Below are 19,015 nucleotides of genomic sequence, written 5' to 3'. Positions count from 1 at the left end.
AAAAAATAAAAAATAAATAGTGCTGATAAACAAGTGAGTACATGTGTCTTTTTCATAGAACAATTTATTTTCCTTTGGGTAAATACCCAGTAATGGGATTGCTGGGCCAAATGGTAATCCTAAAAGAAAAGAAAAGAAAAGAAATGTTTAAGTGTACACTTTAAAATTTTAATAAGATTATGGTGGGGTTCTTTTTTTTTTTTTTTTTTTTTTTAGGGAAAGACTTTGGTGTGAAGAATTTTAAATGTAACATTGTTTTAAAGTTACCTCGTTGGCCGGGTGCAGTGGCTCACGCCTGTAATCCCAGCACTTTGGGAGGCCGAGGCGGGTGGATCACAAGGTCAAGAGATCGAGACCATCCTGGTCAATATGGTGAAACCCCGTCTCTACTAAAAATACAAAAAATTAGCTGGGCATGGTGGTGCATGCCTGTAATCCCAGCTACTCAGGAGGCTGAGGCAGGAGAATGGCCTGAACCCAGGAGGCGGAGGTTGCGGTGAGCCGAGATCGTGCCATTGCCTGGGTAACAAGAGTGAAACTCCTCCTCCTCCTCCTCAAAAAAAAAATTACCTCGGCGTTTTGTAAATATAAATATTTCTGCAAATACCTACCATGACATTGTAACAATAATATCAATGACTAAGAATTCACATATGTTTATGTCAAGGAATATGTTTAATTTTTTTGTTTGTTTGTTTTAGATTCTGGAACTGAAGACATGCTTTGGACAGAAAAGTATCAACCTCAGACTGCCAGCGAACTCATAGGAAATGAGTTAGCTATAAAAAAGTTACATAGGTTGGTAGAATTTGTAAAGGAATTGAGAAATAGTTTACGAACTTAGTTTTACTATTTTTATTTTGAAATTATAGTTTTAAAGTAATATATGTTATGATAAAATCTTTTAAAAATGGGTATAATTTTAAGGGAAAAGTAGCTTTCTTTTCTTACATTTCCACTCTTCAGAGATAATCATTTAAATATTTCTTGTAAAATCTTCCAGAAAAATATTTTATGTGTATGTTAGTTCTTCCTTTCTAACAAATGGAATCGCATTACTATTAATTCAGGTCCCTGGTCCTTGGTCTTCAATTCTCATATCCAGAAAATTCTGAACTTTTTTTTTTTTTTTTTTTTTTGAGACGGAGTTTTGCTCTTGTTACCCAGGCTGGAGTGCAATGGCACGATCTCGGCTCACTGCAACCTCCGCCTCCTGGGTTCAGGCAATTCTCCTGCCTCAGCCTCCTGAGTAGCTGGGATTACAGGCACGTGCTACCATGCCCAGCTAATTTTTTGTATTTTTAGTAGAGACGGGGTTTCACCATGTTGACCAGGATGGTCTCGATCTCTTGACCTCGTGATCCACCCACCTCGGCCTCCCAAAGTGCTGGGATTACAGGCTTGAGCCACCGCGCCCGGTCTAATTCTGAACATTTTTAAATACAAATATTAAGTGATGGCTGGGTGCGGTGGCTAACACCTGTAATCCCAGCACTTTGGGAGGCCAAGGCGGGCCGATCACTTGAGGCTAGGAGTTCCAGACCAGCCTGGCCAACATGGCGAAACCCTGTCTCTACCAAAAATACAAAAATTAGCTGGGCATGGTGATGCATGCCTGTAATCCTAGCCACCCCAGAGGCTGAGGCATGAGAATCACTTGAACCCAGGTGGCAAAGGTTGCAGTGAGCTGAGATTGTGCCAGTGCACTCCAGCCTGGGCTAGAGTGATACTCTGTCTCAAAAAAATAATCAAACCAAAACAACTTAAGTGATTGTGGATGTACTGCCTACACCCTATTAGGAGTATTAATGCCATAGGCAGTATATGTACCAAATAACCTTTTACGTATGTGAAAAATTATGAATTCTAAAACAGTCTGGCCCAAAGGATTTCATATAGGGACTTACGGACCCATAATTAATTGCATGAAGTTGGTACTCGGCCTCCCAAAGTGCTAGGATTACAGGCGTGAGCCACCGCGACCGACCACTTGTATTATTCTTAATTCATTTTATCTTTAGAACAGTACTCTGAGCAGTTGGGTACAGTGGTTCATGCCTGTAATCTCTGCTTTGGTAGGCTGAGGCAGGAGCATTGCTTGTGGCCGGGAGTTTGAGACCAGCCTGGGCAACATAGGGACACCCCATCTCTATAAAAAATTAAAAAAATATAGTTGGGCATGGTGGCATGCACCTGGTTTCTGAGCTATTCAGGAGACTGGGAGGATCACATGAGTCCAAGAATTCTAGGCTGCAGTGAGCTATAACTGTACCCCTACACTCCAGTGACAAAGCAAGACTGTCTAAAAAAAAACAAATAAAAACTATGATCATAAATTCTGTTCTCATCTCATAGATGAAGAAACCAAGGCCTAGAGAAGCTGAGTTATTTGTCCAAGGTTACACAGGTAGAAAGTGATGGAACTGGGGTTTAAACTCAGGCATTCTAGCTCCAGATTAGAATTTAGTCTTTCTATTGTACATTGTATATTAGGCATCTTTCATGTAATTACACAATATACTGCAATTCTTTTGTGTGTGTGTGTGTGTGTGTGTGTGTGTGTGTGTGTGAGAGAGAGAGAGAGAGAGAGACAGACAGACAGACAGACAGACAGACAGACAGACAGAGTCTTGCTGTGTTGCCCAGGCTGGAGTACAGTGTTGCAATCTCGGCTCACTGCAACCTTCACCTCCCATGCTCAAGCCATCCTCCTACCTGAGCCTCCCAAGTAGCTGGAACTACAGGCATGTACCACCATACCTCGATAATGTTTGTATTATTTGTAGAGACAGGTTTCGCTATGTTGCCCAGGCTGGTCTCAAACTCCTGGGCTCAAGCAGACCACCTGCCTCTGCCTCCCAAAGTGCTGGGATTATAGGCCTGAGCCACTGTGCCTGCTCTGCTACCTCAGTTCTTTTTAATTGCTGTGTACTGGTTTCTAAGTGAGTGTACTATAATGTACCTTTTTCCCCACTGGTATACTTTTATGTTTTTCCTGTTAGAGGCTAATATAAACAATACTGCAGTGAATATTCTTGCACATATAGTCTTGTATATTTTGACAGAAACTACTTCATTTAAAAATGTTCCTGTCTGTGTAAAAATATTTTACTCTTTAGTTGATTTACAGGCACTATGGATTGCTTAGACAACCATATGCCATACCTTTCCCCAATAATCATTTTAACAGAAAGTCTAAGAGATCACCATATTCTGTGAATTATTTTTATTACATTTTCTTGTGGCAGTTGGTTGAAAGACTGGAAAAGAAGAGCTGAATTGGAAGAAAGACAAAATCTGAAGGGAAAAAGAGACGAGAAACAGGAAGGTATTTTGTGTCATTTTTTTTTTCCCACTGTTTCACTGAACATTTTTAGAGTTAGATTAACTAAAACTTTCTATAAATTGGTATTTTATATTTGATTTTCTACTTTTTATAAGTTCATTTTTCAGCATTTATTGCAAGAAATTTGTGGGATTTGATCACTGGGTTTCATCAAGTGGAATTGCTTCCTCAGCAATGATTTTATTTGCAATTGAATAATTTTTCAGATGTCTTGGATAGCATAGACTTCAAAGGCAGTTCAGATGATGAAGAGAGTCGTCTTTGCAATACTGTCCTTATATCAGGGCCAACAGGAGTGGGGAAAACTGCTGCAGTGTATGCTTGCGCCCAGGAGCTTGGGTTTAAGGTTAGTAACAGCTATGACGGGAGAATGTTAACGTAATAATCACCCTTGGATTAAAAGGAAACATAGACCATTCCCCCTTTGTTTTTTCTTATATTCTTCTTTTAGATATTTGAAGTCAATGCCTCTTCCCAGCGCAGTGGTAGACAAATTCTGTCTCAATTGAAGGAAGCTACTCAGTCCCATCAAGTAGACAAACAAGGTGTAAACTCACAAAAACCCTGTTTTTTTAATAGCTACAACATAGGCAAGTCACCAAGTAAGTAAATTATTTTCCTTAAGCCATAACGTTTTGAAAAAAAATAAAATCTAAGAAAATAATGTTAATTATCAGAATTTTTTCACTTATTTTTTATCTTCTACATATACGCATGTTCCCTGCCCACCCCACCAGACTATTTTAAAACAAATCTGAAGACCATCATATCATTTCACCCATACATTCTTCAATGTTTATCTCTGTCTGATAAGGACTTTTTTTTAAAAAGCATAACTATAATATCATACTCAGACCCAGCAGAATTAACAACCAGCCTAAGCAGCACAGGGAGACCTTGTCTCTACGAAAAAAAAAAAAAAAATTAGCTGGGTCTGGTGGTGTGTGCCTTTAGTCCCAGCTACTCTGGAAGTTGAGATGGGAGGATCACCTGAGCCTGGAAGGTTGAGGCTGCAGTGAGCTGTGATTGGACCACTGTACTCCAGCCTGGGTGACAGAGTGAGACCCTATCTCCAAAAAAAAAAAAAAAAAAATCTATTAACTGTATTTGTTCATATCATCTAATATACAGTCTGATGTCAGTTTTTTATTGTTTCAAATTATTTGTTCAAATCTGGATCCAAAGAAAGTTTCTATCTTATATTTGATTCATGTCTCTTAACTTTCTTTTAATCTCACTAACAGTTCACTCACCTTTCTTTTCCTGTCATTTATTTGTTGAAGAATCTGAGTCATTTGTCATGAAATTTTTCACATTCTGGATTTGTCTGCTGATTATATCTTCTTGGTATCAGTTAACGTATTTCTCTTCCCTGTATTTCTTGTAAACTAGCAGTGGATCTATGGGCTTGATTAGATTCAGGTTCTGTTCTGAGTCTGGCATACATGTATAGGTGCGTCATGTATTTCCGATGACATTATGGCAGATTATCCATTGTAGATTATAAGATGATAACTTTATAATTCTCTTTTTTGCATTTAGTAGAATTTTAAGAAGAAACACTATTCCTCAACTCTTTGGATGCTTTGAAATACAGTTTGTAGGCACCAGAAATGCTTCGTTCTTTCCTTTATTAGTTTTTTTTTTTTTTTTTTTTTGAGACGGAGTTTCACTCTTGTTACCCAGGCTGGAGTGCAATGGTACGATCTTGGCTCACCGCAACCTCCGCCTCCTGGGTTCAGGCAATTCTCCTGCCTCAGCCTCCTGAGTAGCTGGGATTACAGGCACATACCACCATGCCCAGCTAATTTTTTGTATTTTCAGTAGAGACGGGGTTTCACCATGTTGACCAGGATGGTCTCGATCTATTGACCTCGTGATCCACCCGCCTCGGCCTCCCAAAGTGCTGGGATTACAGGCTTGAGCCACCGCGCCCGGCCTCCTTTATTAGTTCTTAAGAGTAATGGTGGCCTAGCAGCCTTGACAGTTGACCAGTGAGTTTTTGTGTAGTTTAATTTTTTAAGTGTTATGAACTCATGGATTTTTATATACATATAATATGTTTCAACTCTTTGTGTTTATTATTTGTTGCTTTGAAGATTTTCTCACTGGTTTTAAGTAATTTGATTATGATGTGCCTTGGTGTACTTTTTTTCATGTTTCTTGTGCTTGGGATTTGTTGAGTTTCTTGCATATATATTTATAGTTGGGAAGATCAAAGTTGATAAATTTCAACCAGTATTTCTTGAAATATTCTTCTGTACTCCCCATTTCCTTTGGCAACTCCAGTTATTATAGGTATTTTAGACCACTTGAAATGGTCTCCTGGCACACTGATGCTTTGTTCAGTTTTTCAGTCTTTTTCCTCTTTTTGTTTCAGTTTGGTTATTACTGTTTATTCAAGTTTATATATCTTTTCTTCTGCAGTATCTAGTATGCTGTCACTGCTGTAAGTGTAGTTTTCATTTCTAGAAGTTTGATTTGGGTCCTTTTTATATCTTCTGTTTCTCTACTTACCATGTGCCCAGACATTCCTCTAGGTTTTTGAACATACGCAATACAAATACAACAACTGTTTTAGTGGTCTTGGCTACTGATTCTCATTATCCATGTCCTTCCTTCCTTTTTTTTCTCTTTTCTTTCTTGATGGAGTCTCGCTCTTGGTGCCCAGGCTGGAATGCAATGGTGTGATCTCTGCTCACTGCAACCTCCACCTCCTGGGTTCAAGCAATTCTCCTCCTGCCACAGCCTTCCAATTAGCTGGGATTATAGGCATGTGCCACCATGCTTAGCTAATTTTGTATTTTTGTTAGAGATGGGGTTTCCCCATGTTGGCCAGGCTGGTCCCAAACTGCTGACCTCAGGTGATCCACCCACCTTGGCCTCCCAGTTTTGGGATTACTGGTATGAGCCACTGCGCCTGGCTCATCTGTGTCATTTCTGAGTTGGCTTTTCTTTTTTTTTTTTTTTTTTGAGACGGAGTTTCACTCTTGTTACCCAGGCTGGAGTGCAATGGCGTGATCTCAGCTCACCGCAACCTCCGCCTCCTGGGTTCAGGCAATTATCCTGCCTCAGCCTCCTGAGTAGCTGGGATTACAGGCACGTGCCACCATGCCCAGCTAATTTTTTGTATTTTTAGTAGAGACGGGGTTTCACCATGTTGACCAGGATGGTCTCGATCTCTTGACCTCGTGATCCACCCGCCTCGGCCTCCCAAAGTGCTGGGATTACAGGCTTGAGCCACTGTGCCCGGCCGAGTTGGCTTTTCTTTTTTTTTTTTTTTTTTTTTGAGACGGAGTTTTGCTCTTGTTACCCAGGCTGGAGTGCAATGGCGCGATCTCAGCTCACCGCAACCTCCGCCTCCTGGGTTCAGGCAATTCTCCTGCCTCAGCCTCCTGAGTAGCTAGGATTACAGGCACACGCCACCATGCCCAACTGATTTTTTGTATATTTAGTAGAGACAGTGTTTCACCATGTTGACCAGGATGGTCTCGATCTTTTGACCTCGTGATCCACCTGCCTCAGCCTCCCAAAGTGCTGGGATTACAGGCGTGAGCCACCGCACCCGGCCGAGTTGGCTTTTCAATTGATTGGTTATTCCCTGTCTCATTATGAATTGTATTTTTCTGCTTCTTTGGATGCCTTCTTTGGATAATTTTAATTGCATGTCAGACTTTATACAGTTTACCTTCTTGTGTGCTGGATATTTATGTATTCCTATGACTTTTTTTTTTTTTAATTATCAATTCTGCTCTTTCTGTACATATAACTATTTGTTAACTTTCTTTGGTGACGTGGTTACGATAATTGGAAATTTATTATTTTTAGGTCTTGTGTGTTTGTTTTTGAGACAGTCTCAATCTGTTGCCAAGGCTGGAGTGCAGTGGCATGATTATGGCTCTCTGCCACCTTGAATTGGGCTTATGTATTTGTTTGGAGTAGAGTGTCTTCTTTAAATGACTGGCTTAACCTTCTGTACTGGCAGAATAAATATAGTAATATTTGAATGTACAAAGTATTTGAATGTAAGAATGAAAGAAAATTTCTGTGCCTTTGATTTTTAACTGGTAAGAGTAGAAATATAGAATGTGGCTAATTATCTTGTTACCTGTATGATTTTTAGAATATTTATCGTTAAATGCAATTTGTTTTGGGCAGAAAAAATAAGCTCACCTAAGAAAGTTGTTACTTCACCAAGAAAAGTTCCACCACCATCACCAAAAAGTAGTGGACCAAAGCGAGCACTTCCTCCCAAAACCTTGGCAAATTATTTTAAAGTATCTTCCAAACCTAAAAATAATGAAGAAATAGGAGTGCTTCTGGAAAATAATAAAGGTAAGACATTAAATTGACAAATTAAATTTTATATTTTTTAATAATGACCCTTATACATAAAACTGTGAACACATTTTACAACGTTTTGTTGCTATTTATTAAATCTCAGCTACACTGAAGGCTGAAGGTTCTACATATAGAAGTTTTAATATTTTGTTTCACCTTGTTCTATCACCCAGGCTGGACAATTTCGGCTCACTGCAACCTCCTCCTCCTGGGTTCAAGCGATTCTCCCACCTCAGCCTCCTGAGTAGCTGGAATTAGAGGCATGCACCACCACACCAGCTAATTTTTGTATTTTTAGTAAAGACGGGGTTTTGCCATATTGGCCAGACTGGTTTTGAACTGCTGACCTCAAGTGATTCACCCACCTTAGCATCCCAAAGTGCTGGGATTACAGACCTGAGCCACCACGCCCAGCTTATTTCAGTTTTTGTTTGTTTGTTTGAGTTGGAATCTGACTCTGTCATCCAGGCTTGAGTGTAGTGATGCTATCTTGGCTCACCGCAACCTCCGCCCTCCTGGGTTCAAGTGATTCTCCTGCCTCAGCCTCCTGAGTAGCTGAGATTACAGGCGTGTGCCACTATGCCCAGCTAATTTTTGTATTTGTAGTAGATTTGAGATTTTGCCATGTTGGCCAGACTGGTCTCGAACCCCTGACCTCAGGTGATCTGCCCACCTCGGCCTCCCAAAGTGGTGGGATTGCAGGCATGAGCCACCATGCCTCCTGTTTCAGTTTTGATTATGGATTTCAGTTTGAGCTTCTTCTGTAAAAATATCCAGTGTTTTACCAAAAGTTGATTTTACCTAAAATACTAATATTTTATTTATGCAGGAATAAAAAATTTTTTTGAACAGAAACAGATTACTCAGACTAAATCTACAAATGCAACTAATACAAATGTCAAAGATGTTGGAGCTGAAGAACCCAACAGAAAAAATGCAACATCTCTTATTCTTTTTGAGGAGGTAGGCTTATAGAAGCATACATTTGTGAGAGTTCATGATAAAGACTTTAAAGAATACTATATGTTTTCTTATAAATAATTGTAAAATAGCTAAGAAGGTCAGGAATATGTATATCTATTTGAAATTAAAGCAAATGAAACTGTCAACTCTAGAATTTTTCAGGAAGATGATTAATGTAATTCACAGCTGCTAATTCTTATTAAATGATTGTATAAATTCAGATTCATATCTGTCTAGCTATAGGTTGTTGTGTTTTTAACATTTGATAGTTAATAATTTTAAAATTCATTATAGTGTGTGACATAAACTTTCAACATGGGCTGAATTCACACTGTTCAGAAATTCATAAATTTTGTCTCAGACAGAATATTTACTGTGTATCCATAACTGATATTCAGTAAGTGTATTGTTACTTATTACATTAATATTCTAATAAATTGTTTGTAGGTTGATGTAATCTTTGATGAAGATGCTGGGTTTTTGAATGCAATCAAAACATTCATGGCAACAACTAAACGACCTGTAATCCTTACTACAAGTGGTAGGTAGCAATGATTTTACTTCAGGTAAACAGTTACTCAAATCTGTAATTAATCTGGAGACTGGAGTAATTGACTCACAAAATAGCAATCACTTTTTAAAACTGGATACTACTTTGGGTTACTGTGTTGGGTGTTAGATATTTAGGAAGCAGAGAACAATCTCTAGAATGCAAATAAGAGATCTAGTAAAGGTATTTTGGTAGGGAAAATACTAGATTCTTCTCCTTGCTTCCTTATCATAGCTATAATTAGATCACTAAATCTATTTAGTGGTCAGGATTTTTTATGGATCGCAATCTTTCTGCTGTTCTTAATACTGAACTTAACCATTCTTTAGCCCCTGATAACACTTTCTTATGGATTATTGTATATTTAGTTAGCTATCATCAGCCTAACAGAATTGATCCATCTTCTAAAAAATTATCATGAAATGTTTAATTTTAAAAACTCCATTTCTTTTTTAAAAAACTACAAATACGCCGGGCGCGGTGGCTCAAGCCTGTAATCCCAGCACTTTGGGAGGCCGAGGCGGGTGGATCACGAGGTCGAGAGATCGAGACCATCCTGGTCAACATGGTGAAACCCCGTCTCTACTAAAAATACAAAAAATTAGCTGGGCATGGTGGCGCGTGCCTGTAATCCCAGCTACTCGGGAGGCTGAGACAGGAGAATTGCTTGAACCCAGGAGGCGGAGGTTGCGGTGAGCCGAGATCGCGCCATTGCACTCCAGCCTGGGTAACAAGAGCAAAACTCCGTCTCAAAAAAAAAAAAAAAAAAAAAAAAAAAAAACTACAAATACTATATATTATAATATTCTAATATTTTTCCAATTTATAAACATTCATGAGGCTAGGCTCTACTTACAAATTAATGCCCATTTAGACTTAGTGATTGTACTCTAAGAATATTGAGAAAAATCTTATTAATCACAAGTTAGGTGTTTTTTGTTTGTTTGTTTTGTTTTGAGACTTTTTGTTTTGTTTTGTTTTGAGACGGAGTCTTGCTCTGTCGACCAGGCTGGAGTGCAGTGGTGCCATCTCAGCCTCCTGAGTAGCTGGGACTACAGGTACACGTCTCCATGCCAAGCTAATTTTTGGTATTTTTAGTGTTTCACCATATTGGTCAGGCTTGTCTTGAACTCCTGACCTCAGGTGATCCACCAGCCTCAGCTCCCCAGAGTGCTAAGATTACAGGCGTGAGCCACCGTGCCCAGCTAGTAGTTTTATTAGAAGACCATAGTTGGTCAGGTGTGGTGGCTCATGCCTTTAATCCCAGCACTTTGGGAGGCTAAGGTGGGTACTTGAACCTGTGAGTTTGAGATCAGCCTCGGCATCATAGTGAGACCCCATCTCTATAACAAACTTAAAAATTAGCTGGGTGTGGCAGCTTGAGCTTATAGTCCTGGCTGCTTGGGAAGCTGAGGCAGAGGATCACTTGAGCACAGGAGTTTGAGGGTGCAGTGAGCTATGATTGCACCACAGCACTGGGCATTGGGGGTAGGGGATGCTAAATATTTTCAAAGAAAAGTATAACTGGAAAAGTTATTTAATGGTCTTAATGTTTAAGAATTTTTTTGTGTATGTGTGTGTGTAGATCCAACATTTAGTTTAATGTTTGATGGCTGCTTTGAAGAAATCAAGTTCAGTACTCCTTCCCTGGTAAGTTTTAAATTTTGATAATCATAAATTACATATCACAATCGTGTAAAAGTAGTTTATTATTAAATACAGCTATAATTTAGCCAGGTGTGGTGTCTCCTGCCTATAGTACCAGCTACTTGGGAGGCTGAGGCAGGAGGATCACTTAGGGGTGGAAGTTACAGTAAGCTGAAATTGTACCATTGCACTCTAGTCTGGGTGACAGAGTGAGATTCTGTCTTTAAATAAATAAGGCAAGGCACAGTGGCTCACGCCTGTAATCCCAGTACTTTAGGAGATTAAGGAGGGCAGATTGCTTGAGCTAAGGAGTTCAAGACCAGCTTGGGCAACATGGCAAAACCCTGTCTCGACAAAAAATACAAAAAAACCAGCCAGGCTTGGTGGCACATGCCTGTAGTCCTAGCTACTCAGGAGGCTGAGGTGAGACAATTGCTTGAGCCCAGGAGGTCAAGGCTGTGGCTGCAGTGAGCAGTGATTGTACTACTGCACTCCAGACTGGGTGACAGAGCAAGACTCTATCTCAAAAAATAAATAAATAAATAAATAAATAAAAATTGCTGGCTGGGCATGGTGTCTCACGCCTGTAATCCCCGCACTTTGGGAGGCCAAGGTGGGTGGATCACCCAAGGTTGGGAGTTTGGGATCAGCCTGACCAACATGGAGAAACCCTATCTCTATTAAAAATACAACATTAGCCAGGCGTGGTGGCGCATGCCTATAATCCCAGCTACTTGGGAGGCTGAGGCAGGATAATTGCTTGAACTCGGGAGGTGGAGGTTGCAGTGAGCCAAGATGACACATTGCGCTCCAGCCTGGGCAACAAGAGTGAAACTCTGTCTTAAAAAAAAAAAAGCTATAATTTAGACGTGGTTTCTAAGGAATATGTTAAAATTTTTAAGTTTCAGGAGACTTCCGATTATTTCTCTTTTTTTGCTTTAAAAATATTTTTCAAATATTTAATTTTTTTTTTTTTTTTTTTTTTTTTGAGACGGGGTTTCCCTCTTGTTACCCAGACTGGAGTGCAATGGCACGATCTCGGCTCACCGCAACCTCCGCCTCCTGGGTTCAGGCAATTCTCCTGCCTCAGCCTCCTGAGTAGCTGGGACTACAGGCGCGCACCACCATGTCCAGCTAATTTTTGTATTTTTAGTAGAGATGGGGTTTCACCTTGTTGACCAGGATGGTCTCGATCTCTTGACCTCGTGATCCACCCGCCTCGGCCTCCCAAAGTGCTGGGATTATAGGCGTGAGCCACCGCACCCGGTCCAAATATTTAAATTTTTAAAAATTTTTGCTAGGCTCCAATGTTCACTAGGTTTTTTGCCTGATAACAATGCTTTTCTGAGGTAAAATTTAAATACAGTTAAAAATTCCTTTACATGAATAACCTAACAAATATATTGTGTACATATAACATACATAAAAATCAGTGTCATTGTTATGCAGATCAAAATATAGAGCATTTCCGTTACCTCTAAAAATTCTCATGAACCCTTTCTAGTAAGCATCCCCTTCCCCACCAGAAGTAACCTTTTTGTTGTTGTTGTTGTTGTTGTTTTTTTTTTTTTTTTTTTTTTTTTTTGAGACGGAGTTTCACTCTTGTTACCCAGGCTGGAGTGCAATGGCGCGATCTCGGCTCACCGCAACCTCCGCCTCCTGGGCTCAGGCAATTCTCCTGCCTCAGCCTCCTGAGTAGCTGGGATTACAGGCACACGCCACCATGCCCAGCTAATTTTTTTTGTATTTTTAGTAGAGACGGGGTTTCACCATGTTGACCAGGATGGTCTTGATCTCTTGACCTTGTGATCCACCCGCCTCGGCCTCCCAAAGTGCTGGGATTACAGGCTTGAGCCACCGCGCCCGGCCCTTTTTTTTTTAACCTTAATAAAAAAGTTTTGTGTGTGTCTTTTTTTTTTTTTTCTTTTTTCTTGTTTTTCATTCTTCTAAAAAAAAATTTTTAAATTAACAATCAGTTGCTGGGCATGGTGGCTCATGCTTATAATCCCAGCATTTTGGGAGGTTGAGGTTAGAGGATTGTTTGAGGCCAAGAGTTCCAGGCTGCAGCTCTGATTGTGGTCAAGTCAGTTTTACTGTATGGGTTCTTTTTTTTTTTTTTGAGACGGAGTTTCGCTCTTGTTGCCCAGGCTGGAGTGCAATGGCGCGATCTCGGCTCACCGCAACCTCCGCCTCCTGGGTTCAGGCAATTCTCCTGCCTCAGCCTCCTGAGTAGCTGGGATTACAGGCACACGCCACCATGCCCAGCTAATTTTTAGTATTTTTAGTAGAGACGGGGTTTCACCATGTTGACCAGAATGGTCTCGATCTCTTGACCTCGTGATCCACCCGCCTCGGCCTCCCAAAGTGCTGGGATTACAGGCTTGAGCCACCGCGCCCGGCCTGGTTCTTTATTTTATTTTATCTTTTTAGATGAGGTCTCACTCTGTTCATTCAAGCTGGAGTGTAGTGGCACAATCAGCCTGTTGCCCAGACTGGAGAGCAGTGGCACAAGCGTGGCTCACTACAGCCTCCACTTCCTGAGTTCAAGCAATTCTCCCACCTCAGTCTCCTGAGTAGCTGGGATTGGAGATACACACCACCATGCCCACTAATTTTTTTTTGTATTTGTAGTAGAGATGGGATTTCACCATGTTGGCCAAACTGGCTTTTAACTCCTGACCTCAGTCCACCTGCCTCAGCCTTCTAAAGTGCTGGGATTATAGGCAAGCCACCACACCTGGCCCTGTTCTTACTTTTTAATTCTGTTTCTTAGCTGGAGGCAGTGGCCTATGCCTATAATCCCAGCACTTTCGGAGGCTGGGGCAGGCAGATCGCTTGAGCCCAGGAGTTTGAGACCAACTCGGGAAATGTGGTGAAACCCCGTCTCCACAAAAAACTTAAAAAATTAGCCAGGCATGGTAGTGCACACCTGTAGTCCCAGGTACTGGGAGATTGAGGTGGGAGGATCACTTGAGCCTGGGAGGCAGGGGTTGCAGTGAGCCACGATCATGCCACTGCACTCTAGCCTGGGTGACAGAGCAAGATCCTGTCTCAAAAAAAAAAAAAAAAAGCGTATCTCTTTTTTTTTTTTGAGACGGAGTTTCGCTCTTGTTACCCAGGCTGGAGTGCAATGGCGCGATCTCGGCTCACCGCAACCTCCGCCTCCTGGATTCAGGCAATTCTCCTGCCTCAGCCTCCTGAGTAGCTGGGATTACAGGCAGGCGCCACCATGCCCAGCTAATTTTTTGTATTTTTAGTAGAGACGGGGTTTCACCATGTTGACCAGGATGGTCTCGATCTGTTGACCAGGATGGTCTCGATCTCTTGACCTCGTGATCCACCTGCCTTGGCCTCCCAAAGTGCTGGGATTACAGGCTTGAGCCACTGCACCTGGCCCAAAAGTGTATCTCTTAAATATCACATAGTTGAATCTTTTAAAAATCTTGTCTAGGCCAGGCATGGTGGCTCATGCCTGTAATGCCAGCACTTTGGGAGGCCAAGGTGGGTGGATCACGAGGTCAGGAGATCAAGATCATCCTGGCTAACATGGTGAATTAGACCTCATCTCTACCAAAATACAAAAAAACAAAATTAGCCAGGTGTGGTGGCCTGCGCCTATAGTCCCAGCTACTTGGGGTGCTGAGGCAGGGGAATCTCTTGAACCCGGGAGGTGGAGGTTGCCATGAGCCGAGATTGCCCCACTGCATTCCAGCCTGGGCAACAGAGTGAGACTCCGTCTCAAAAAAAAAAAATTTGTCTGAAGAAGCTGGGTGCTGTGGCTCACACCTGTCATCCTAGCACTTTGAGAGGCTTAGGATATAAAAAGAAAAAAAATCAACTGGGTGTAGTGGCATATTCCTGTAGTCCCAGCTACTTGGGAGGCTGAGGCAGGCCGATTGCTTGAGCCTGGGAGGTGGAGGTTGTAGTAAGCTGAGATTGCGTCACAGCACTCCAGCCTGGGCAACAGAACAAGGCTCTGGAAGAAAAAGAAAAGAACAATTTGTCGAGACAATTCTTCATTCTTCCTTTTCTGTAGTCTGTTGGATTAATCAAGTATATTATTTCATTTTACCTTCACTATTGGCTTTCAGCTATATGCTAATATGGTCTCCACTAGCCAAATGAAGCTATTGAGTTTTTAAAATGCGGCTAGTCTACAGTTAATAAAAGATCACATTTTGTATGATAATAATTATATGAAATGTCCAGAGTAGGCAGATTTACAGAGACAGAAAGTATATTAATGGCTGCCTAAGGCTGGAGGAGCTAGATAGAAATAGGAAGTGACTGCTGATTGGTCTGGGGTTTCTTTGGGGGATGATGAAAATGCTCTTTAATTAGATAGTGATAATGATTACAAAACTCTATAAATATACTAAAACCATTGAATTTTACATGTTAAGTGGGTGAATTGTATAGTGTATGAATTACATCTCAATACAGCTTATTATATATATTTTTTAAATGTGGCTAGTCTGAATTAATTTGTGCTAAAGTGTAATACAAACAGCAGATTTTTTTTTTTTTTAAGTCAGGGTCTCACTCTCCTTCCCTGACTGGGGTGTAGTGGCTCAATCTCAGCTCACTGCAACCTCTGCCTCCTGGGCTCAAGCAAGACTCAGCCTTTCAAGTAGCTCAGAAGGCTGAGCTAGCTGCGACCCTAGGTGTACCTTCCTCAGCCTTCCGAATAGGAAGGCTAGAACACCACAGCCTCCTGAGTAGCTGGGAACATAGGTGTGTGCCATCACACTCAGCTAACTAAAAAAATTTTTTCGTAGTGATGGGGTATCACTATATTGCCCAGACTGGTCCTGAATTCTTGGGCTCAAGCAATCCTCCTGCCTCAGTCTCCCAAAGTGCTGGGATTGGATAACACCAGATTTTGAGAACTCAGTGCAAAAAATAGGAATGTGACACATCTCACTAATTTTTATGTTGGTTACATTTTGCAATGATAATATTTGGATATATTATTTTAAAGAAATGTAAAATTAATTTCACTTGTTTCTTTAATTTTTTAATGTGGCTTCTAGAAAATTTAAATTACATATATGGCTTGGGTTTTAAATTTTTTCTATTCAAAAATTTGCTTTTGTACACTACTTAACAGTGTACAGTTGAGTAGTGTTAAGTATATTTACATTGTTCTTGCAAAACTGAAATTCTGTGCTTGTTAAACGAAACTCCCTGTTTCCTCCTGTCCAGTAGCTGCTGGCAACTACCATTATACTTTGTTTATATGAATTTGACTACTCTAGATACCTCATATAAGTAGAATCATACTGATTTGGCTTTTTGTGACTGGCTTTTTTTTTTTTTTTTTTTTTTTTGAGACGGAGTCTTGCTCTGTTGCCAGGTTGGAGTGCAGTGGTGCCATCCACTGCAATCTCTGCCTTCTGGGTTCAAGCAATACTCTTGCCTCAGCCTCCTGAGTAGCTGGGACTGCAGGTGTGTGCCACCACACCCAGCTAATTTTTGTATTTTTAATAGAGACAGGGTTTCACCATGTTGGCCAGGATGCTCTTGATCTTTTGACCTCATGATCTACCAGCCTCAGCCTCCCAAAGTGCTGGGATTACAGGTATGAGCCATGGCACTTGGCTGTGACTGGCTTATTTCACTTAGCATAACATTCTCAATGTTAATCTATGCTGTAGTATGTATACAACTTACAGGGGTTTTGTTTGTTTGTTTGTTTGTTTGTTTTTTGAGACGGAGTTTCGCTCTTGTTACCCAGGCTGGAGTGCAATGGCGCGATCTCGGCTCACCGCAACCTCCGCCTCCTGGGTTCAGGCAATTCTCCTGCCTCAGCCTCTTGCGTAGCTGGGATTACAGGCATGCGCCACCACGCCCAGCTAGTTTTTTGTATTTTTAGTAGAGACGGGGTTTCACTATGTTGACCAGGATGGTCTCGATCTCTCGACCTCGTGATCCACCCACCTCGGCCTCCCAAAGTGCTGGGATTACAGGCTTGAGCCACCGCGCCCGGCCTGTTGTTTTTTTTTTTTAGTTTTTTGAGATGGAGTCTCACTCTGCCACCAAGCCGGAGTGCAGTGGTGCGATTTCAGCTCACTGCAAAATGCCTCCCAGGTTCAAGCGATTCTCCTGCCTCACCTTCCGAGTAGCTGGGATTACAGGCATGCACCACCGCGCCCAGCTAATTTTTGCATTTTTAGTAGAAGTGGGATTCCATCATGTTGGTCTGGCTGGTCTCAAGCTCCTGACCTTGTGATCCGCCCAAAATGCTGGTATTACAGGTATGAGCTAGTGCGCCAACCAGCTTATAGTTTTTTGCTTGCATTATATTTCTTTTTTTTTTTTTGAGATGGAGTCTTGCTCTGTCACCCAGGCTGGAGTGCAGTGTTAGAATCTCGGCTCAGTGCAACCTCCACTTCCCAGGTTCAAGCATTTCTCTTGCCTCAGCCTCCCAAGTAGCTGGGATTGCAGGTACACACTACCACACCCGGCTAATTTTTGTATTTTTAGTAGATACAGAGTTTCACAATATTGCCCAGGCTGGTCTTGAACTCCTGACCTCAAGCGATCTGCCTGCTTTAGCCTCCCAAAACACTGGGATTACAGACCTGAGCCTCCAAACCTGGCCCTTGAATTATATTTCTATTGGACAGTACTGCTATAGATTCTAGATGTTCTTTTCCTTCATCCTTGCTAAATTCTTTTATTAGTTATAGTAGTTGTTTTGTTGGTTTCTTAGATTTTTTTTTTTTTTTTTTGAGACGGAGTTTCGCTCTCGTTATCCCAGGCTGGAGTGCAATGGCGTGATCTCGGCTCACCGCAACCTCCGCCTCCTGGGTTCAGGCAATTCTCCTGCCTCAGCCTCCTGAGTAGCTGGGATTACAGGCATGTGCCACCATGCCCAGCTAATTTTTTGTCTTTTTAGTAGAGACAGGGTTTCACCATGTTGACCGGGATGGTCTCGATCTCTTGACCTCATGATCCACCTGCCTCGGCCTCCCAAAGTGCTGGGATTACAGGCTGAGCCACCGCGCCCGGCCGGTTTCTTAGATTTTTACTTTTTTTCTATTTTTTAAATTTTCATTAGAGAAGGGAAAAAAAATAGAAAGAATGAAAGAAAAGGCCGGCGCGGTGGCTCACGCCTGTAATCCAAGCACTTTGGAGGCCAAGGTGGGCGGATCACCAGAGGTTGGGTATTCAAGACCAGCCTGACCAACATGGTGAAACCCCATCTTTAAAAAAAAAAAGAGAGAGAGACAGGGTCTGGCTCTGTCACCCAGGTTGGAGGGCAATGGTGTGATCATACCTTACTGTAACTTCAAACTCCTAGCCTCAAGTGATCCTACCCCCTTGGCCTCCCAAAGTGCTGGGATTACAGGCATGAGCCACCATGCTTATCAGTTTCTTAGGGTTTTTTTTTTTGAGACAGAGTTTCGCTCTTGTTACCCAGGCTGGAGTGCAATGGCGTGATCTCGGCTCACCGCAACCTCCTCCGCCTCCTGGGTTCAGGCAATTCTCCTGCCTCAGCCTCCCGAGTAGCTGGGACTACAGGCGTGTGCCACCATGCCCAGCTAATTTTTTGTATTTTTAGTAGAGACGGGGTTTCACCACGTTGACCAGGATGATCTCGATCTCTTGACCTTGTGATCCACCCGCCTCTGTCTCCCAAAGTACTGGGATTACAGGCTTGAGCCACCTTGCCCAGCAGGGTTTTCTATCTACTGACTCATGTTATCTGCAAACAGAGATAGTTTTCTTTCCTTTGTTTTTTCTGCCTTTTACTTCTTTTTGTTGCCATATTTTATTGGCTAGGACCTTCAATATGATGTTAGGTAGAAGTGATAACAAGGGACATCCTTAGCTGGTGCTTGATCTTAGATGGAAAGTGTTCATTATTTTACTATTGAATACAAAGTTAGCTATGGGTTCTTCATACCTTCTTTTTATCAGATTAAGGAAATTCCTTTTATTCCAATTTTCTTAGAATTTTTATCGAGAGTGGGTGTTGGGTTTTGTCAGAAGCTTCTTTTGCATGTGTTGAAATCATATTTTTCTACTTTTATCTATCCCGATGGCTAATTACACTGACTGATTTTCTAATGATAAACCCCACTTGGTCATTGACGTATTATCCTCTTTATATATTTATGGATTAGATTTGTGATTAATAAGAATTTATATGTTTATTTTCT

The 19,015-nt window shown here is 41.5% G+C and overlaps 1 protein-coding gene across 3 annotated transcripts in view; it reads left to right on the top strand.

Annotated features, from left to right (window-relative positions):
• ATAD5 (ATPase family AAA domain containing 5) overlaps positions 1–19,015 on the top strand; it is a 60,875-nt gene that overhangs the window by 31,964 nt on the left and 9,896 nt on the right. For all 3 annotated transcript variants that reach the window (XM_039476376.2, XM_074388392.1, XM_074388393.1), the window contains exons 11-18: positions 702–798; positions 3,249–3,328; positions 3,553–3,692; positions 3,798–3,948; positions 7,505–7,681; positions 8,517–8,650; positions 9,098–9,191; positions 10,786–10,850. In XM_039476376.2, the coding sequence (XP_039332310.1) occupies positions 702–798; positions 3,249–3,328; positions 3,553–3,692; positions 3,798–3,948; positions 7,505–7,681; positions 8,517–8,650; positions 9,098–9,191; positions 10,786–10,850 (938 nt within the window). The remainder of the gene's footprint in view (positions 1–701; positions 799–3,248; positions 3,329–3,552; positions 3,693–3,797; positions 3,949–7,504; positions 7,682–8,516; positions 8,651–9,097; positions 9,192–10,785; positions 10,851–19,015) is intronic.

Source organism: Saimiri boliviensis, chromosome 17 (genome assembly GCF_048565385.1).
Source record: "Saimiri boliviensis isolate mSaiBol1 chromosome 17, mSaiBol1.pri, whole genome shotgun sequence".
Classification (NCBI taxonomy): domain Eukaryota; kingdom Metazoa; phylum Chordata; class Mammalia; order Primates; family Cebidae; genus Saimiri; species Saimiri boliviensis.
This window is presented reverse-complemented; position numbering and strand designations above follow the sequence as displayed.